We start from the raw sequence: 19,566 nt of genomic DNA on the forward strand, positions 1-19,566 counted from the left end.
TTTTATGCGGATTCACATTTCTTTCTCCAAATCTGTGATCTACATATTCTCTTGTTTAAAGCAAGATCTCCTTCTACGAAGTCAAAAGCATGCATGGGTGTAAAAGTTTCCTTCCCAGATAATGCATAAAAAAAGACAAAAAGGTATCTTATTTTAGATGATTCTTTATTTAAAGAAAAATCTCACTCAATCAAAATCTTAGCTTCACCCCGAGATATAAAAATATTCAGGGTCCTTTCCGACTGCATCAAGTAAGATTCCTTATTTTTTTTATTATTTTTTGTTGTTGTTTGTTTGGACAAGTGATGAATTTTATCATCCAAAAAGAAGCATAATTCAGCTACAAAGTACATAAAAAAACCAACCAAAACAAATGAACAGATGAATAACTACCCCAAACATTATACGATCCCAGTCCCTACAAAGTTGAAAATTAACAGTATCAATCCTATCCTATTAATCAATTTCCCCCCTAAGTTGGAGCCTTAGAATATCCTCTACATGCTGCAACATAAATTTGAACCTAGGAATTCACCAATTATCATGGATGTTTAGCAACGATCTCACAGGTGGTGAATAACCAAATTCCAATTTGGAAATGAATCTTTAGGATGCTTTCCTTTGACAAACTTACTTCTTCCTAGTGCACTGGACTGGTTACCAGGCATCCAAAATTAATGTCTTGCCGCCGATGTTTGAGCTATCCAAAATTTAAAAACAGTCCAAAATGCTTGAGGAAGAACATATCAAGTTGCCAACTTGGCTTACTCTTGAACAATGTTGAAAAACTTTATGCATAGTTACAAATTCTAGTTTTGGTTACTTGGCACTTGCTTCTTTGACTCACCATTATCCATTAGTACAACTGTTTTATATTCTCAGTTGTTCATATTAAAATTAATGTCATTTTCAGATTCTATTCATGGTTTAATTTAATTGGATTGGAGTTCTGGATATTGCCAAATTCAAGCCATGTATGGTTTTCTACCACATATTTTCTGAAGTAGATAGAAAGCAGAGACAGGTAACTAAACTTCGGTTAGTATAGGGAGAGAGTTGTAATTGTAAAATCAATGGGGATTTTCTTTTTTGGGGGGGGGGTAAGTTTTGTGATTTTGCTTCACTCCTGCACTTGCTGCAAGCAAAATCTTCCCTTTCACCAAAACCAAGCCTTCTCTGAAAGACCCCTTCTTAGAGTGATGAAGGGCCCACCCTTCCATGGGAATCCTCTTCATCCCAATAGAACCTGAGAGTCCCTTTCTTTTTCTTTCTACTTCCATTCTTTGTTTAAACAAAATTTGATCCTTTTTTGGTTTAGAATATTATCTTATTCTTATTGATGGAAATGGCACTTGAATCTTTTTTTCTGAGCCAACCCAGTTTTATTTCTTCAACAAAGTCCTCACCTTTCAAGTTTTTTAATCGAAATTTGAAGTTCCCATCAAAGTTTTTATCCAAAATAAAGAATTGCCCAACTCCTCAATTCTCCAGCTTTCCCAATCCCCGAGTTTTCAAGTCCTTTGGATTGCCAAAAACCGGTTCTTCTGGAGATCAAACACGTTTGGGGTTGTCAAGTGAAGAAAATGAACAGAAGTTGAGTTGGCTGAGAAAGGGAATTTTGGGGGCAATGGTTTGTGGTATTTTAATCCTTGGATGCAAAAGGGTGTTTGCTGTAGAAGAAGTGGTTAATGCTGGTTATGTGGTGATTGGGAAGTCCATGTTGCTGTTGAGAAATGCTTGGCCTAAGGCATCTATGATTCTGAAAGTATTCAAGGAGCAAGGTGTGGTTTTGACACTGCTTTTAGGTCTGTCTGCCTTCTTCTCAATGGCTGAGACTGCTATAACTACATTATGGCCCTGGAAGGTATTTATTTCTTTGACCCTGGATTTAATAGCTTTATACTTATTGAATGCATATTTCTGGTGAGTAATGCGGTTTCAGATTGTTGCAAGTTGGAAAGAATCTAGATGCTTCAGTCAATTTTACTGCTATCTTTTGAATATTTTCCCTTTCCTGATTGTTGTTTGATTTTCTTTGGTGACTTTTTGAATTTGGCTCAAGTTGATATAAATCAATTTTTGATTTGCTATGTCAGCTTTCCATATAAATTCCATATCGTATTATTATGGTGAATTGAGCTTCTTTAGTGATATTCATCTCTTCAAGATAGAATACAGGAAAACATTCGGAGTGTAAAGGGAGAAGAAAGGAGAGGCGGAGAGAGAACAAAGACAAGCAACTTTTTTTTTATAATCCATAGGAACAACATAAGGGCATCAGATAAATATTTTGAAAAATAGATTGCACTTTAATTTTTTAGTTAGAGAGGGCTGAAGTAGAAAATATCTGATGCAAGTTTTCTTCTTTGTATACTGGTTGTTTCTAGTTTGTCAGGTCATCAAGCCTTTAAGAAATCTATCATCCATTGATAATCTGATGTTAATCTGTCTCAGATACGTGAGCTGGCGGAAAAAGAGTCCGAAGATGGTGTGTTCAAAATGCTTCGTAGTGATGTAACTCGGTTTCTCACTACCATTCTTATAGGCACCACGTACTCCTCTTTCCTTACCATCACCTTGATATTTTCCTCTTCCATTTCTTTTCAGCTTAAGCTTCAAAGCATTTCTTATTGTAGATTGTGTTTATGTACTCAGTGCGTCCAATATTGGAGCAACCGCTTTAGTCACAGATGCTGCAACTGAAATATTTGGAGAAGCTGGTGTTAGTGCTGCAACTGGAGTAATGACTGTATGTTTCAGTATCCTGTTCTTTGATTTATTTTCATGTGTGTGTGCGTGTGGCATGCCTGCAAATCTTTGTTTCTATCTCATATCATGAATTTATGCTAAGTCAGTAAAAAAAATTACTCAGTTAACTTGTGGTTTGTTGCAAAATGACCATCCATGCAAACTGCGAATTGTGAGCTCACTAAAAAATGCGAGCTCACCCAACTTGAGAGCTTACCTGCGAGCTCTTCACACGGCAAGTTACCAGCTTGCACTGAAACAATAATAACTTTTTGATTAGACATTGTGGCAGTTGATTAGACTGAAATCAACCATGAAAAAGAAGTTTATATGAATCTAGTCACTAGATTAAGCTAAGTTGTAATTATTGTATTATTATTTTTTAGCTTATTTAAGCTTTCTTATTCCTGTAAACATTGCAATCAGTTTATAATAAAACAATAGCTAACAAGTTGATTCTTCTTAAAAAGAAATTATTCTTTTTGCCTCTGTTCCAATCTTTCCTTCATCAAATATCCAACAATTGGTATCAAGAATCACTTATCTTTGAGGGCTTATTTTCATAAAAATGTCTTCAGCAAACTTTACACCACCACCACCCCCTTATATTTACAGGAGAAAACTATCACATCTGGGTAGTAAAAATGAAAACCTATCTTCAAGCCTTTGATCTTTGGGAAGTCGCAAATGCTGAAATAAAACCACCAGTGTTGAGGCCAAATCTCAGACTTGCTCAAATGAAACAACACAGTGTGGAATGTGCCAAAAAACACAAGGCGATGTCTTGCCTATAAAACTGTGTTTCAGACGTGATAAGTTCAAGGAGGAGTTCCAAGGATCACAGAAGACAAAGCAGCAGCAGATGATCAATCTCAGACGAAATTTTGAAAACCTCAAGATGAAGGAAGCTGATACTGTGAAGCAATATGTGGATCGAATCATGGTAGTGGTGAACCAGATAAGACTAGTAGGTATTCAATTTTTGAATAGTTGAGAAGGTGATTATCACACTTTCTGAGAGATACGTATCAAATATATCCTCACTAGAAGATTCAAGGGATCTATCAACGATCTCACTCTCAGAGGCAACCAATGCCCTAAATGCTATAAAACAAAGAAGGGCAAGCAGAGAAGAAGGACATGATGAAGGAGCTTTTCAAGCCAAAAATAGAGATGTTGTGAGCTCCTTAAGTCAAAAAGATAAAAAGAGCTGGTTAGATAAGAAGGAGAAATCAAAGAAAGAAGGTGGAAAGAAAAAATATCCACCATGCTCACACTGCAAAAAGTTGGGGCATCCTGAGAAGTTTTACTGGTTCAGGCCTAACACTCAATGCAAAAATTGTAAACAATTTGACCATATAGAGAAAGTATGTAAAAAAAAAGGGCATACTCAACAACAAAATGCTGAGGCACAGACAGCAGAAGTAAAAGGACTGATGTTCACAATTTCCTGCGAAGCCTAGCTCGCCACACCTTGCGAACTCTCCAGCAGAGTAAGAAATAATTGGCTAGTAGATACTGGTTGTACGAGTTATATGACAGCAGATTCGAGCATCTTCAAGAATGTTGACAAAAGGTTCCATTCTAAGGTGAAAGTTGAAAATGACTAGTATACTGAAGCAGTTGGAAAGGAGATGTTTCGATCAAAACTCCATCAGGTACTAAACTTGTCACAAATATTCTTTTAGTTCCTGACATAGACCAAAATTTGCTAAGTATAGGTCAACTGCTCGAGAAAAACTATTTTGTTGTATTCAAGGACAACAAATGTTTAATTCTTGATCTAAGTGGTTGCGAGCTCATATCAACAAAGATAACAGACAAAAGTTTTGCTGTCAATTGGAACTTAGCAACTTCAGTAGCATATACCAACTCACTGGATGAAACAAAATTGTGGAAAAAAGAATGGGACATGTTGACTTCAAATCCTTAAATGTCCAAGATTAATTTGGTTGAAAATTTATCAAATATGGCTAATCATGATGATGTATGTAAGGTATGCCAACTTGGAAAATAGGTGAGATCTCCATTTCCTGCGAACACAGCATGGCGAGCTACTGAAAAATTACACTTAGTACATACTAACATTTGCGGACCCATGAAAACAAAGTCGCCAATGGAAGTAGGTACTTTGCGTTATTTATAGATGACAATACAAGGTTCTGTTGGGTGTACTTCATGAAGATCAAGTCCGAGGTGGCTGAAATCTTCTTTAAGTTTAAAGCCATGGTTGAAAACCAAAGTGATTACAAGCTCAAAATGGTAAGATCAGAAAATGGGGCAAAATACACCTCAGAAAAGTTTGAAAAATTCTGTAAAGAAACTAGTGTCCATCATCAACAGAGCAATGTGTACACTCCACAACAGAATGGTGTAAGTGAAAAAAAATAGAACTGTGATGAACATGGCTTACTGTTTACTATTTGAAGGTAAACTGCCAAATGATTTCTGAGTAGAAGCAGTAAATACTGCTATTTACCTGCTAAATAGACTACTTATTAAAGCGGTTGAAGGGAAGACATCATTTGAGGCCTGGTATGGTTTTAAACCTTTTGTTTCACATTTAAAAGTATTTGGTTGCACTTGTTTTGTTCATGTTCCAGAATAAAAAAAGAAGCAAGCTAGACAGTAGATCGCAGTCAGGGATATTTGTTGGATATTCTAGTGTTAAGAAAGGATACAAAATCTATAATCCTTTCACCAAGAAAGTGATCATAAGCAGAGATATGAAGTTGGATGAAAGAAAAATCTTAAATTGTACTACAACAGAGGAGATGTGTGAAGAAGGGAGTCCAAAACCTGATTTGCGAGCCACTGGGAACCAAAATGAAAATGATGTAGTTGATCAACAACCAGTATGAGGAACCAGGTCCATCACTGAAATCTATCAATAGTGTAATCTAGTGAAGCTAGAACCAGTCACTTTTGAAGAAGCTGCTCAAAAAGCTGAATGGCTATCAGTTATGAATGATGAAATCACCATGATCAAAAAAAATAAGACATGGGAGTTGGTAGATAGACCAATTGACAAGAAAGTAATTTGTTATATGGGTGTTCAGAACCAAAATGAATCCTGATGGATCAGTCACCATATATAAAGCAAGGTTGGTTTTGAAAGGGTTTAACCAGCAATATGGAGTGGACTTCATTGAAACCTTGGCTCCTGTTGCGAGGTTAGACACTATAAGACTGCTACTAACTCTTGTTGCTTAAAAGGGTTGGAGGATACATCAAATGGATGTAAAGTCAGACTTCCTAAATGGCTTTCTGAAGGGGTAAATTTATATCGAACAACCTTAAGGGTTTGCAATACTTGGACGCAAGGCCAAGGTGTACAAATTGCACAAAGCGCTATATGGTTTGAAGTAAGCACCAAGAGCGTAGTATGAAAAAATTGATAGTCACCTGACAAAAATGGGTTTAAAAGAAGCATTAGCAAGCCCACTTTATATGTGAAGAAAACTGATAATGAAACACTTCTCATTATTTCATTATATGTTGATCATTTACTTGTGATTGGCAGCAATAACAAACTGGTGACTGTATTTAAGGATTAGATGCAAGACAAGTTTGAAATGTCAGACTTAGGTGAAATGACATACTTTGTCGGTCTAGAGGTGAATCAAGCTCATGATGCAATCTTCATAAACTAGAAGGGGTTCGCAATAAAAATCCTGCGAAGATATAGCTTGGAGAATTGTAAACTTGTGAGCACTCCTATCGTTCAAGGTGAAAAGCTCACCAGCAATGAAGATATTGAGAAGGTTGATGAAACAAGCTACAGAAGCTTGGTGAGATGTTTGCTTTACTTGAGAACATCTAGATCTAACATAATGTTTATTGTAAGTTTATTGTCAAGGTACATGCATTGCTGCAATATGAACCACTACAAAGCAGCAAAAAGAGTTCTACGATACATAAAAGGAACTCTAGATCATGAAGTGAAGTTTAAGAGAACTGAAAAGGTCAAGCTACTTACGTATTCAAATAGTGATTTGGTTGGATCCATTGAAGACATGAATAGTACCTCAAGTTATTTCTTTACTCTAGGATCAAGTATGTTCTGTTGGAGCTCGAAAAAATAAGAATCAGTGGCGCAGTCAACTGCAGAAGCTGAGTATGTTGCAGCCACAGCAGCTATAAATCAAGCTATTTGGTTAAGGAAATTACCGAATGATTTAAATTTAAAGCAAAAAGAAGCAACAGAGATTAAGTGTGATAATCAATCTGCTGTTGCAATTACAAAAAATCCGATATTTCATGGAAGAACAAAACACTTCAAAATTAAATATCACTTTGTAAGAGAAGTGGAACAAGCCAAGGAAGTAACCTTGGTACGTTACAGTTCGCAAGATCAATTGGCTGATATTTTAACAAAAGCACTTGGAAATATGATGTTTGAAAAGCTGCGTTATGATATTGGAACTCGAAGCATGGATGTCAAAGAGGAGTGTTGTGAAATTACCATCCATTCGAACTGCGGATTGCGAGCTCACCAAAAAATGTGAGCTTACCAAGACTGCGAGCTCACCAAACTTGAGAGCTCACCTGCAAGCCCTTCACTCTGCAAGTTACCAACTTGCACTGAAACAATATCTTTTTGATTAGACTGAAATCAGGTAATGAAAAAGAAAGTTATATGAATCTAGTTACTGGATTAAACCAAATTGTAATTATTTTCTTATTATTTTTAGGTTATTTAAGCTTTCTTATTCCTGTAAACATTGCAATCAGTTTTTAATGAAACAATAGTTAAAAAGCTGATTCTTGTTCAAAATTTTTTATTCTTTTTGTTTCTGTTTCAATTTTTCCTTCATCAAATATCCAACATGGTTGGCCAACACATGAATGTTGGAAAATATATTTCTCTCAAAACATTAGGAAACTGGTTAAATTTTCTTAATGGTGCTAGGTTGCCATATTGCTTCTCACTGAGATCACACCAAAGAGTGTAGCTGTTCACAATCCCACAGAAGTTGCCAGATTTGTGGTAAGCTTTTTCTGATATTCCCCCACATCTGGGTATTTAATTTCGCCACCGGCCAGATGTGTGCTAAAACAGCACTAGCTTTTTCTCTTATATTTCATTCTATATGCTTCATGGCTCTCATGGTACTTTGCGAAAGTAATCATTACCAAATCAAAACTGGCTGACTGATAGTGGTTGCAACATTTCTAGGTCAGGCCAGTGGCATGGCTTTCTGTAATACTATATCCAATCGGAAGAGTTGTCACATATCTATCCATGGGAATGCTCAAAATTCTTGGTCTAAAAGGAAAAAGGTGAAGAAAACAAATACTTGCTTTTAATCTATCTGCAATTTCTAACTCATCATGATGTTTCATTTTTGTTTCTTTCCAGTGGTTTGTCAACATATGCCATCATTGTTTTATATGCTTTTGGAATGCCTCATGGATTTTCTCTTTTTCCTTAGTGAACCTTATGTTACTGAAGATGAATTGAAGCTAATGTTACGAGGGGCAGAGTTGAGTGGAGCAATAGAGGAGGAGGAACAGGTAACCCATATACATCACTCATTTCATAAGTATTTATGCTTAACTCTTATTGAGCATTTGGTTCACACATATATTGTATTTGTAATAGATATTTTTCTATTACCTTCTTTTCTATAACCCTAGACCAGTGGGTCTTCATATGCACCCAAGTAAAATTTTCTTTGCTTCCCCTTTTATATGTTTTGCTCAGATGAAAATTTGGGTGCAACATACATTATTAACTCATTGGCTCCTTGATGAGCACAATAGATCCAATGATATCTTATTTGTTGTTATAATAGTCTTTGAGGAAAACTTTATTCACCGTGGACATGTCAATCTATGGCGATTGATTCTAAGTTATCTACAATGAGTTCAAGCTCTCAATGTTCATATTAACTCCCCACCCCCACCCCCCCCCCAAAAAAAAAAAAAAACAAATTGTTCCTCTTTCTTTGTTTTTTATTCCGGTGCTCTTATATATTGGAATCCTTCACAGGATATGATTGAAAATGTCTTAGAGACAAAAGATACCCATGTTAGAGAGGTGATGACACCTCTTATCGATGTTGTCGCAATTGATGCAAGCTCGACTCTTGTTGAGTTCCACAATTTGTGGTTAACTCAAGAATATTCAAGGTAAATAGTCTACATGAACTTTCTCCTAGGTTCTTTTTAATTTAAAATAACTTGTTAAAAGATTTTTGACATTTTTACAGGGTGCCCGTTTTCGAGCAGCGTGTTGATAATATAGTTGGCATTGCATATGCTATGGATCTACTAGATTATGTTGCAAAGGTCAGACAATTTCTACTCTCTCTTTTTTCCCCTTTTATCATCATAAATTTTTGGCTTATGAAGTATGCAACAGTATCATTGTGCACAGCATTATAACTTGTTTGATTTTGAAGGGTGAACTGCTAGAAAGTATTACTGTGGGAGATATGGCTCACAAACCTGCATACTTTGTGCCTGGTAATTTTTAAGCTTAGTTTCTTCAGTTAATTCCATGCTTTGAGTTAAAATGCAGCTGAATTTTACATGTCTTACTTGGCATCTATTTGGCCAAATGGTATCTATCACTTCTGTTTATTATCATTCATTAACATGTTTTTGTCTACATGTCATTATAGATTATTCTGAGAAGCTATTACAAAAAGAATTATACAATTTATTTTGCAGATTCAATGTCGGTCTGGAATCTTCTTAGAGAGTTTCGCATTAGGAAGGTTCATATGGCTGTTGTTCTTAACGAGTATGGTGGAACTGTTGGAGTACGTGCTATACTTTAAATCATGAATTGGTTTTGGTTTTTGGATTTGTATTCTTGAATGAGTCTTACTGTCTTAGCTGTGGAAGAACCTCAAAGTAAGATGGATTCTTGTTAAAACTGTGGTTTGCACATATTCATGTTTTATATAGAAGTGCTGACATAGCGTAGCTAATAATCTGCTCTATACCCACTTAAACTAGCATCAAATGATTTGTATGGCATAGTTTAAACTTATTAGTATGAAACTGAACACAAACATGTTTACCTGCAATTGAATTGAATGAGTTGTCAAATGTTCCAAAGTCCCTTTAACTCTTGTTAGAAAATCAGGTGAGATTGGAATCTGCAATATGCTTAAATCTAGCAAACACCAACAGAAACAAATATGCATTTATACCTCCCTCCCTCTTGCACCATCATTCGATTATGCACTATATATTCATTTATCTCTTCTTTTCTATTTTGGAGCAGATAGTCACCTTGGAAGATGTGGTTGAGGAGATTGTTGGTGAAATATTCGACGAAAATGATTCTAAAGTAGGGCTTGCTACATCTTTTCCCAACTTTGCATTGATTATGTTAGCATTGCATTCACAAAGATTTGGTGGTGGAATGAGGATCAAGTAATACTTATATCAACCATGCTATTAATAAATATGTGGACTTCATTTTCAAGTTTATATGATTTTACGTTTTTCCTGCTATGACAGGAGGAGATCCAGAAGAAAACTGGCTATATTGTAATGCGAGCAGAGGGTATCTTTGATGTTGATGCTAATACTTCTATTTATCAACTTTCTGAAGATCTAAATATCAAATTGCCAGAAGTAAGCTACTTCTATTACATATTATTTATATAAATCCTCATGCATAAGCTTTCATTCTACCTGCAGATGTTTGCTAGAATAGTTCAAATGTTCATAAATATGCATTTCAATGTTAAAATCGTGATTTTCCATTCATATGGAATATCTGTATTAGAGAAAAAGGAACTCCAAGTTGGACCTCCCCTCACAGTATGAAGATCTGGATCCACAGATATAAAGTGTATGCTTGTCAAATAAATATATTTCGTTTTTGCTGTCTTTTAGGAACATCAGTATGAGACAGTGTCAGGTTTTGTTTGTGAGGCCTTTGGATATATACCAAGGACAGGTGAGAGTATTAAGGTAGTCCTTGGAAAGGAGGACGAAGAAGATGATGAGGATTCCGAAGCTGGATCTGATCATCATGATTCAAAGGAAAGGCATCAAATTTATAAACTCAAGGTACGATATCCTTTTGCCACATGCATTTGTATTGCATAACATTGCTTTTGAATATTGTTCCTCAAAAAGAGCATACATACAAAATGAATGCAGTTAGAACTTATGCGTTCTGGATTACGAATAATCAGAATCTCTAAAACAAGTAAATGAAATGTAAAAAACATTCTGTCATTGGAATTATGATGAACTTTATTCATTACGATATTTTCCTTATAAATCAGTTTCTTTTTACCTTAATGGCAAACGAATCTTCCTTCTTTTGAGACGAATCATTCAAATTTCGATATTCTTCTGAGATATTGTGGGACTGATTGTTGTACTCAATCACAATGAAAGCAAACAAGAATGCTCACCTTCAAGAAAATGGTCATAGAATATATGTTACATAGTTCAGTAAAGCTATTATGAAGGAAACACTGATGAGCACTTGCCATGGCATCTCTTCTTCATGCAGGATGTAGACTAAAGCCTTTTTTTTTTTTACATAAATACATCTTCTCTGTCAAGTTTTGTATTGATTCAAATTGTTTATAAGGCCAAAACTTAATCAACTGTATTACTAACACTTTAATGTGGGCAATTTGTGTTTGGTGCAGATATTGGCAGGAAATGCCCGAAAAGTAAGTGCCGTTAGATTTGAATGTATAAACAATGAGGAATTTCTATTAGATACCATGGAGGTAACTCCAAAGGTTCCAAAAATCATGAAGAGGAAACGAAGCAATGATGAAGACTCAAATAATGGTAACAATGGTGAAGAAGATGCATTTGGAAAGAGGCAAGAGGATGACCTCTCAGATCACTATATAACTGCTGATCATAATGAGAATAAAGAAAGTCCTTATGGACAGTAGTTATATATATATTACACTATTTCTTTTTATCTCATTACCCCCCCCCCCCAAACCCCCGGAAGGCTGCCCTTTTTCCCTTACCATTTTCTTACAGGTCCATAAGAAGATGTAAAGACTCCAAAAACTGGAGAACGAAACAAAAATATGAGAATAGACTAACATTGTACAGTTGTTCACAGATGAAGTGATGTGTCAACATCTGAATCACTAAATGTAGATGTATGCAAGACCATATCTCTCTGCTGTAAGTTCGACAATATCGGAGTCTCAATAACCTGACGTCGATTTTGCATGCTAGATTCACTGTGTACAGATCCTTGGAGAGGTGGTCTAGGCTGAAGGATCAATTCGGAATGGAAAAACAATTGAGATGCTTCATTCGGTGTGCCTTGATTGATCCTCTCCGCTTCAGATAGCAACCGTAAAACCTCTCTTTCCTGCCTCAATTCCTTAGCTCTCTGCAACCGTCGGAACCTCTCTTGCAAGAGAGCAATGGAAGAATGAACATCTGGTTCACTCTGCCTTCCCATCAGAAAATTAAACTAGAGCCTATCAATGGTACTGAGGAGAATGCTCATAAGGTGATCTGAGGTTGCTTTATTCTTATATATATAGGACATTTATAAGCTTTAAAAGCGTTAATCTATTCAATGTAAGCCCCTTCAATTGATTTTAAATGATGTAGAAGGAAGGAAAAAAAAAAAGTAGAATCGGCCGCTGAGATGTAAAGTCCAAGCAGGCAGAGTTATGTGGCAATATGTTGAGGTAAAAATAGATGATAGGAAGAAAAGGGTATGATAAAAAATCCAAACTGAGATGGAATGTAGCATTTGGATGTGATTCTTTTTGCAGAATAAAAGGATGGTTGATTCTCTGTCGGTTTGTTGCCAAGAGCTATTGGCCTTTCAACAAAGGTGAGTGCCCCTTTTTTGGTGGGGGATCTTCTTATATTATTTTCACCTTTCAACCTTCTATTCACTTTTGTTGATTACATTAGTTTTCGAGTTGGAATTTCAATATCTACAATCTTTTTTTTATTCGGAAAAAAATGATGACAAAGAGTTGAAATAGAGAATATATTTTGGACATTGGAGTTGGATGGTTTTCTCTATGCAAGCCCTTTCATTGAGAAAAGAGAAGCCTCTTTTTTCCTATTTCTCTCTCTATCTCTTTTTCATGTAGTGTTTTGTCATGAAGTTGTTGGATAGAAATGGGTGGAAGGAGAAATGTATAGTTATTGGATTCTTTCAATGGCCACTGCTGTTGGAACACTCTTGTCTTTGAACTTAATTGTTGGCAGAGTGGGCGCAAGCTAAAAAGCAGCCTACCCTCCCTAGATATCTCATGGAATTTGGCTAAGTATCTTTTGCCTTTTAGCCTGCCCAAAATCATGAAAAAGTTGAATTTGGGTGGTGCAACTGTTTTTTTCAACTTTCTCTTGTCTTGGACCTCAGATATCAATGGTGATATTGCTGACGAATTGTACACATTAAAATCTCATGTCTGTGTTCCATATTAGTGCAATTAATTTGTGTGACTAATTGTTGTTTCGATTCTTTATTAAGTTTGAAATGTTTGTATTTGACACGTTGAAACTTAAATATAGTATAATTCTTCAAATTATTTATTAAAGATGTTTAAATAAAAATGAACTTGTGAGATGATGATTAAAAGCATAGGTGGCAACATTATGCCAATTGAGCCAGGCTAGTGATTGTCTCATAGTGGAGAATTGAAAGATTTCAAGAGAGCTTTGAATAAAATTGTACTTCTCTTATTAACTAAAGAATTGAACTTAAATAAAGAAAAAAAGTCCTAATCCTAATTGGGAAAATAGTTCCTTATTCTAATAAACTATTAAAACATAAAAAGAAAATAGTTCCCTTATTTTAGTAAACAACTAAAAGATAAAATAAAAATATTTCTAGAATATGAATAAAACTTATCTATCCAAATAAGATTTATCTACCTAAATAAATTTAAAATATATACATATTTCAACACCCTCCCTCAAGTTAGTGCATATGTATCAATCATGCCCAACTTGCTTACAAGAAAATCAAAGCTTGTCTTAGAGAGTCCTTTGGTGAGTATGTCAGCAATCTGTTGTTTTGAAGGAACAAACGGCATGCACACTTGGCCTTCTTCAATTTTTTCCTTGATAAAGTGTCTATCAATCTCAACATGTTTAGTTCTATCATGTTGGACTGGGTTGTGAGCAATGCTAATGGCAGCTTTGCTATCACAGTACAACTTCATTGGTGAAGTTATTGGTTTCCTCAGCTCTTCCATAATTCTTTTTAACCAAACCATTTCACAAATTCCTTGAGCCATTGATCTAAACTCAGCCTCTGCACTACTTCTTGCTACAACAGTTTGTTTTTTGCTTCGCCAAGTCACAAGGTTTCTCCAAACAAATGTACAGTATCCTGATGTAGATCTTCTTTCTGTTATTGAGCCTGCCCAATCTGCATCTGTATAAGCTTCAATTCCTCTTTGTTCGGATTTCTTGAAGAATAAGCCATTTCCCAGTGAACTTTTCAAGTATCTTAGAATTCGAAACATTGCTTCTTCATGTTCCTCCATTGGGGAGTGCATAAATTGACTCACTAAGCTTACTGCAAAAGCTATGTCTGGCCTTGTATGTGATAAGTAAATTAACTTACCAACTAATCTTGGTACTGCCCTTTATCAACTAATCGACCTTCTTTATTTTCAAATTTTACATTTGGATCAATTGGTGTGTCAGCTGGGTGGCAACCACTCATCCCAGCCTCTTTTAAAAGATCAATCACATATTTTTTCTGAGAGACCACAAGACCCTTCTTTGATCGAGCAACTTCCATTCCAAGAAAGTATTTCAAAGGACCCAAGTCTTTGATCTCAAACTCCAATGCTAGATGCTCCTTGAGACGTCTTATTTCATCCACATCATCTCCTGTAAGAATGATATCATCGACATAAACTATAATAATGACTATTCTACCTTTTTGTGAATGTCGATAGAACATTGTGTGATCAGCTTGCCCTTGTGAGTAACCTTGTTTTTTAACAACTTGAGTGAATCGTTCAAACCAAGCTCAAGGAGACTGCTTCAGACCGTATAAAGATTTCTTGAGTTTACATACTCGAGTTCCAAATTTTTCTTCAAAACCTGGAGGAGGATCAATGTAAACTTCTTCTTCAAGTTTTCCATTTAGGAAAGCATTCTTCACATCTAATTGCTGTAAAGACCAATCAAGATTAACAGCAATTGATAAAAGAACTCTGACGGAATTTAATTTGGCCACTAGAGCAAATGTTTCAAGATAATCTATCCCGTATGTTTGAGTGTACCCTTTTGCTACCAACTGGGCTTTGTATCTATTTAAAGATCCATCTGGTTTGAATTTGGTTGTGAACACCCATTTACTGATTTGTTTTTTTCCCTACAGGTAATTCCATTGTTTCCCATGTACCTGTTTTTTCAAGAGCATGCATCTCCTCTAAAATAGCCTCCTTCCACTCAGGAACCTGTAAAGCATCTTTCACATTTTTTGGTATTTGGACAGTATCGAGACACGAAACAAAGGTTGAGAATGTCGGAGATAAGGCTTTATAGGATACAAAGTTAGACATGGGATATTTGACAATATTTCTAACACCTTTTCTTTTGGCAATTAGAATATCTAAATCAGAAAATTCATTGGCTGGATTATGAACTTTACCTGGGCTTTTGACAGGATCTTGTGGGTCAGATTCTTGGTGATGAATCTGGTGGATTCCACTTTCTTGATTTCGATTTCTTCTTGAGTAAACAATTAACTCATTTGTTTGTTCTTTATTTTCATGATCAGACTCTACACCTTCATCCTCCTTTTCATTAACATTAACATCATTAATTTTTGTGTTAATTATAAATTCTCCTTCCCCATTATTAGAATCCCTATGTTGTATATTCCTAGTCTCTTCTTGATCAATTATAGAATCTTCTTTAGTATAATTCCCTCCCTGAAGATTAGAATGAAAATAAGATTTTGTTTCAACAAATGTGACATCCATGGTAACTATAATCTTCCTATCAATTGGATCATAACATTTGTAACCCTTTTTATTAGAAGCATAACCAACAAAGACATATTTTTTTGCTCTAGGATCTAGTTTACCTTGGTTGTGAAGATGAACAAAAACACTACACCCAAAAACTTCGGAGGATAAATCGTAATCAATTTAGAGTTAGGAAAGTTATCTTTAAAGAGACTAAAAGGAGTTCTATAATTTAGAATTTTATTGGGCATTCTATTAATAAGATACGTAGCTGTTAACAAGGCTTCGCCCCAAAGATAACGTGGTACTTGACTAGTGAACATCAAGGCTCTAGTTACTTCCAAAAGATGTCGATTTTTTCTTTCTGCAATCCCATTTTGTTGTGGTGTATTTGTACAAGAACTTTGGTGGACTATTCCATGTTTGGTTAAGAAAATACCTAATTGGTCGCTAAAAAATTCCCCACCATTATCAGTTCGAAATACTTCTATTTTCACACCAAATTGTGTTTTCACCATAGCATAAAAAGACTGAAACACATTTTTAACTTCGAACTTATCTTTTAATAAAAACACCCAACAAAGTCGAGTATGATCATCAATAAATGTGACAAACCAACATTTTCCTGAAAAAGTCGAGACCCTTGAAGGTCTCCAAACATCACTATGAATTAACGAAAAAGGTTTGGAGGCTTTATATTTTTGAGGTGGAAAGAATGACCGATGATGTTTAGCCAATTCACAAAATTCACAATGATATGAAGAAGGACTTTTATTTTAAATAGATTAGGTAACAAATATCTTAAATAATAAAAATTAGGATGTCCAAGCCTATAATGCCAAATCATAACCTTATCAAAATCGAAATGAATTTAAACATAAAGTAGTTGTTGGTTGACTTAGATGGTCGTCTTCAAGAAAGTAAATTCCACCAAATTCTTTAGCATTGCCAATCATCCTCCCGAGACCATGTCCTGAAACTTACATAGAGAGTCAAATATAACATGACAATTTGAGGATGGGATAATTCTTGACCGATATGAGATTACAAGCTAGATTTGGCACATGTAAAACATAATGTAAAACCAAGGAAGATGAAATTTTAACGATTGCCTTTCCGGCTATTGCCGAGAAGGACCCATCTGCTACTTTGATCTTTTGTTTCTGCGCAAGGTGTGTAAGTTGAAAAAGAAAATGACCGCTAGTCATGTGATCACTAGCTCAGAATCAACGATTCATGTGTTTGTTTTACAAGGCTTGACTTTGAAAAAAGAAAAATCGATTACTGATTGGGCAAAAGAGGAAGAAGGATTATTGGATGAGTTAGGAATAGAAGAATTCATCCGAAATTGTGGTGATTGAAAAAACTTGTGTAGATGCTCTAATTGTTCCTTAGTGAATGGAGACCCTTCCAGAGAACTTTGGCCCTCATAATTTCCATTAGTTGTTTGGAAAGCTCTGCTATCCCCTGATTGTGAACCACGACCATTGCCATTCTTTTTCCTTCCATTTGTCGGTTTCCCATGGAGCTTCCAACACGTTTCACGAGTGTGCCAATATTTTTTGCAGTGATCGCACCAAGGTTTTTTCTTTTTTTCACTATCATCATTATTTTTAATAGTTACAAGAGCAGAATTATCATCATTAGCTTCAAACCCTGGCTTTAACATTACTTTTCTCCTTGTCTCCTCTCTTCTAACCTTAGAAAAAATCTTACGAAGTTTTGAAAGTGGTTTTTTCCCTAGGATCCGAGATCTCACTTCATTAAATTCTTTATTTAAACCAGCCAGAAACAAGTAAGCTCTTTCATTCTCTTCTTTTTTTATAGCTTTTACACCATCTCCGGGACACTCCCATTCATCATTATAACACTGATCCAGTTCTTGCCAAAGAGACATCATCTCATTATAATAAAGAGTAACTTCTTTTTCCCCTTGCTAAGCTTTCCACAGTTTTATTTTTAACTCAAAAATCTGTGAAGCGTTTTCTAAATCTGAATAGGTGTCTTTCACAGCGTCCAAAACATCTTTAGCAGTTGGGAGAAAAAGAAAAGGTTTACCTATGGAAGCTTCCATGGAATTAATAAGCCACGCAATTACCATAGAATTTTCTGACCTCCACTTGCTCATCTTTGGATCACCCACCGTGGTTGCTCAACTTCTCCATTTAAATGACCTAGCTTGCCGCCCATCAATTGCTAATTTTACTGATTGCAACCATTCCGGATAATTCTTGCCATTCAACTTGTGAGATGTCGGTTGAAAAGAAAGGTGAGACGCCTCGTCCCTTGAGTCATTGTACTCTCGGTAGTTGTTTCAAGCTGTAGAACTTTTTCCTCTGTTTGATTCTTGGATCTCTTATCTCCAGTGAAAATTTGTTTTAACCATGATGTTACTAGAGATTTTAACCTAGCTCAGATGCCATAAAAGATTTCAAGAGAGCTTTGAATAAAATTGTACTTCTCTTAACTAAAGAATTGAACTTAAATAGAGAAAAAAGTCCTAATCCTAATTGGGAAAATAGTTCCCTTATTCTAATAAACTACTAAAACATAAAAAGAAAATAGTTCCCTTATTCTAGTAAACTACTAAAAATAAAATAAAAATATTTCTAGAATATGAATAAAACTTATCTATCCAAATAAGATTTATCTACCTAAATAAATTTAAAATATATACATATTTCAACAAGAATTACTAGCACAAACAAGTTCTTGATTTTTGGATTTAGTCTATGTTGTCATTATAGAAAATTTAAATAAAATGTTTTGACAATGAATGGGTCTATCTAAAAATAGAATTATTAGATGAATTCACTTATGATTTTCAACACAAGTTTTATAGATTTGAATAAGCTTAATATTTACTCATATTTTTATTATATATAAAAAATCTTTTTATTTAAATTTAATTATAAGCAACATTTAAACATAAATATAATTTTTCAATATTATTTTGAAATAAAATTAATTTTTCTATCTACTCAACCAAGGTTTCAGATAGGTGGTTGAAATAGTCAAATCATCGATTCTTGATTCAACGGTTTAATTAAGTTATCCAATTTAATTAAATAAATTATTAAATACTTTAAAATATTTAAAAAAACAGTTCAATCAAGTTAACTAGTTCAGCCTTTTATTTGGTATTGGTTTTTAACTTAGCTCGTCTAATACAATTCCAAAATCAGTAAACTCAATTAAAGAAGAGTTTTGGGATGAACTTTTTAGAGTAAGCTTCCATAAACTCCAATTACACCAAACATTTATTGGTTTATACATATTATGACAATCCTTTTAATGTTTTTAATTATATAAAATATTTTCTAATTATACAAATTATTATAACCATTGTAATATTTCTTTATAATTACACAAGGCATTATACAACTATACAAATTATTATGGATCTCATTTTGTGTAACACTAATTATACAAAGCATTATTCAATTACACAAACTATTATAACTTCTGCAATATTTTATGTAATAGAAACTCATTCTAAAGAACTTTGCTTAGGCAAGGAAATAAAAGCGCAGACTCCGATACATAAATATCTTTATATTAAAGATTGAGAACATTTTTAAGATTAATTAATATTAGGGTAAACTATAAAAATAGTCACTTTTGTTTACCTCATGTTACGTTTTAGTCACTTATGTTTAAAATGTTACGTTTTAGTCACTTATGTTATTATTTTATTACGAAGTGATCACTCTTCCGTTAAATTCTGTTATATTCTAACGATAATCCTATGTGGCAGTCTAACTAGATATCAAGTGCCAACTTAAATTTTTAAATGAAATGTAAATAAATTTTTAATTAAATAAAATTAATTAATTAAAAATTTTAAACCTTAAATTTTAATAGAAAAAACCGTTCATCTCCTCTATTTTTTTTTAGCTTT

General features: G+C 34.5%; 2 protein-coding genes across 2 annotated transcripts; one reads left to right on the plus strand and one right to left on the minus strand.

The window, feature by feature from the left end:
- Positions 1-25: 25 nt before the first annotated feature.
- On the plus strand, positions 26-12,498 carry LOC108464280 (DUF21 domain-containing protein At1g55930, chloroplastic-like). The gene is made up of 15 exons (XM_017764479.2): positions 26-251; positions 914-1,864; positions 2,455-2,552; positions 2,656-2,749; positions 7,661-7,738; positions 7,928-8,031; positions 8,184-8,265; positions 8,744-8,883; positions 8,964-9,042; positions 9,156-9,219; positions 9,427-9,518; positions 9,989-10,054; positions 10,228-10,344; positions 10,609-10,785; positions 11,382-12,498. Exons 2-15 carry the CDS (start codon positions 1,340-1,342, stop codon positions 11,637-11,639), a joined length of 1,974 nt encoding a protein of 657 aa, XP_017619968.1. The 5' UTR covers positions 26-251; positions 914-1,339; the 3' UTR covers positions 11,640-12,498.
- LOC108464281 (uncharacterized) lies at positions 11,553-12,169 on the minus strand. Its single transcript, XM_053024035.1, has one exon. The coding sequence runs from the start codon at positions 12,167-12,169 to the stop codon at positions 11,813-11,815; it is 357 nt and encodes a 118-aa protein (XP_052879995.1). The 3' UTR covers positions 11,553-11,812.
- Positions 12,499-19,566: the final 7,068 nt, after the last annotated feature.

Source organism: Gossypium arboreum, chromosome 13 (assembly GCF_025698485.1).
Source record: "Gossypium arboreum isolate Shixiya-1 chromosome 13, ASM2569848v2, whole genome shotgun sequence".
Taxonomy (NCBI): Eukaryota; Viridiplantae; Streptophyta; class Magnoliopsida; order Malvales; family Malvaceae; genus Gossypium; species Gossypium arboreum.

Coding starts and splice junctions, on each gene's coding strand:
- LOC108464280 (XM_017764479.2), top strand. CDS start 1,340: ATGGAAATGGCACTTGAATCTTTTTTTCTGAGCCAACCCAGTTTTATT. Junction 2,750..7,660: donor CTGCAACTGGAGTAATGACT/GTATGTTTCAGT, acceptor TAATGGTGCTAG/GTTGCCATATTGCTTCTCAC. Junction 10,055..10,227: donor TCGACGAAAATGATTCTAAA/GTAGGGCTTGCT, acceptor CTGCTATGACAG/GAGGAGATCCAGAAGAAAAC.
- LOC108464281 (XM_053024035.1), bottom strand. CDS start 12,169: ATGGGAAGGCAGAGTGAACCAGATGTTCATTCTTCCATTGCTCTCTTG.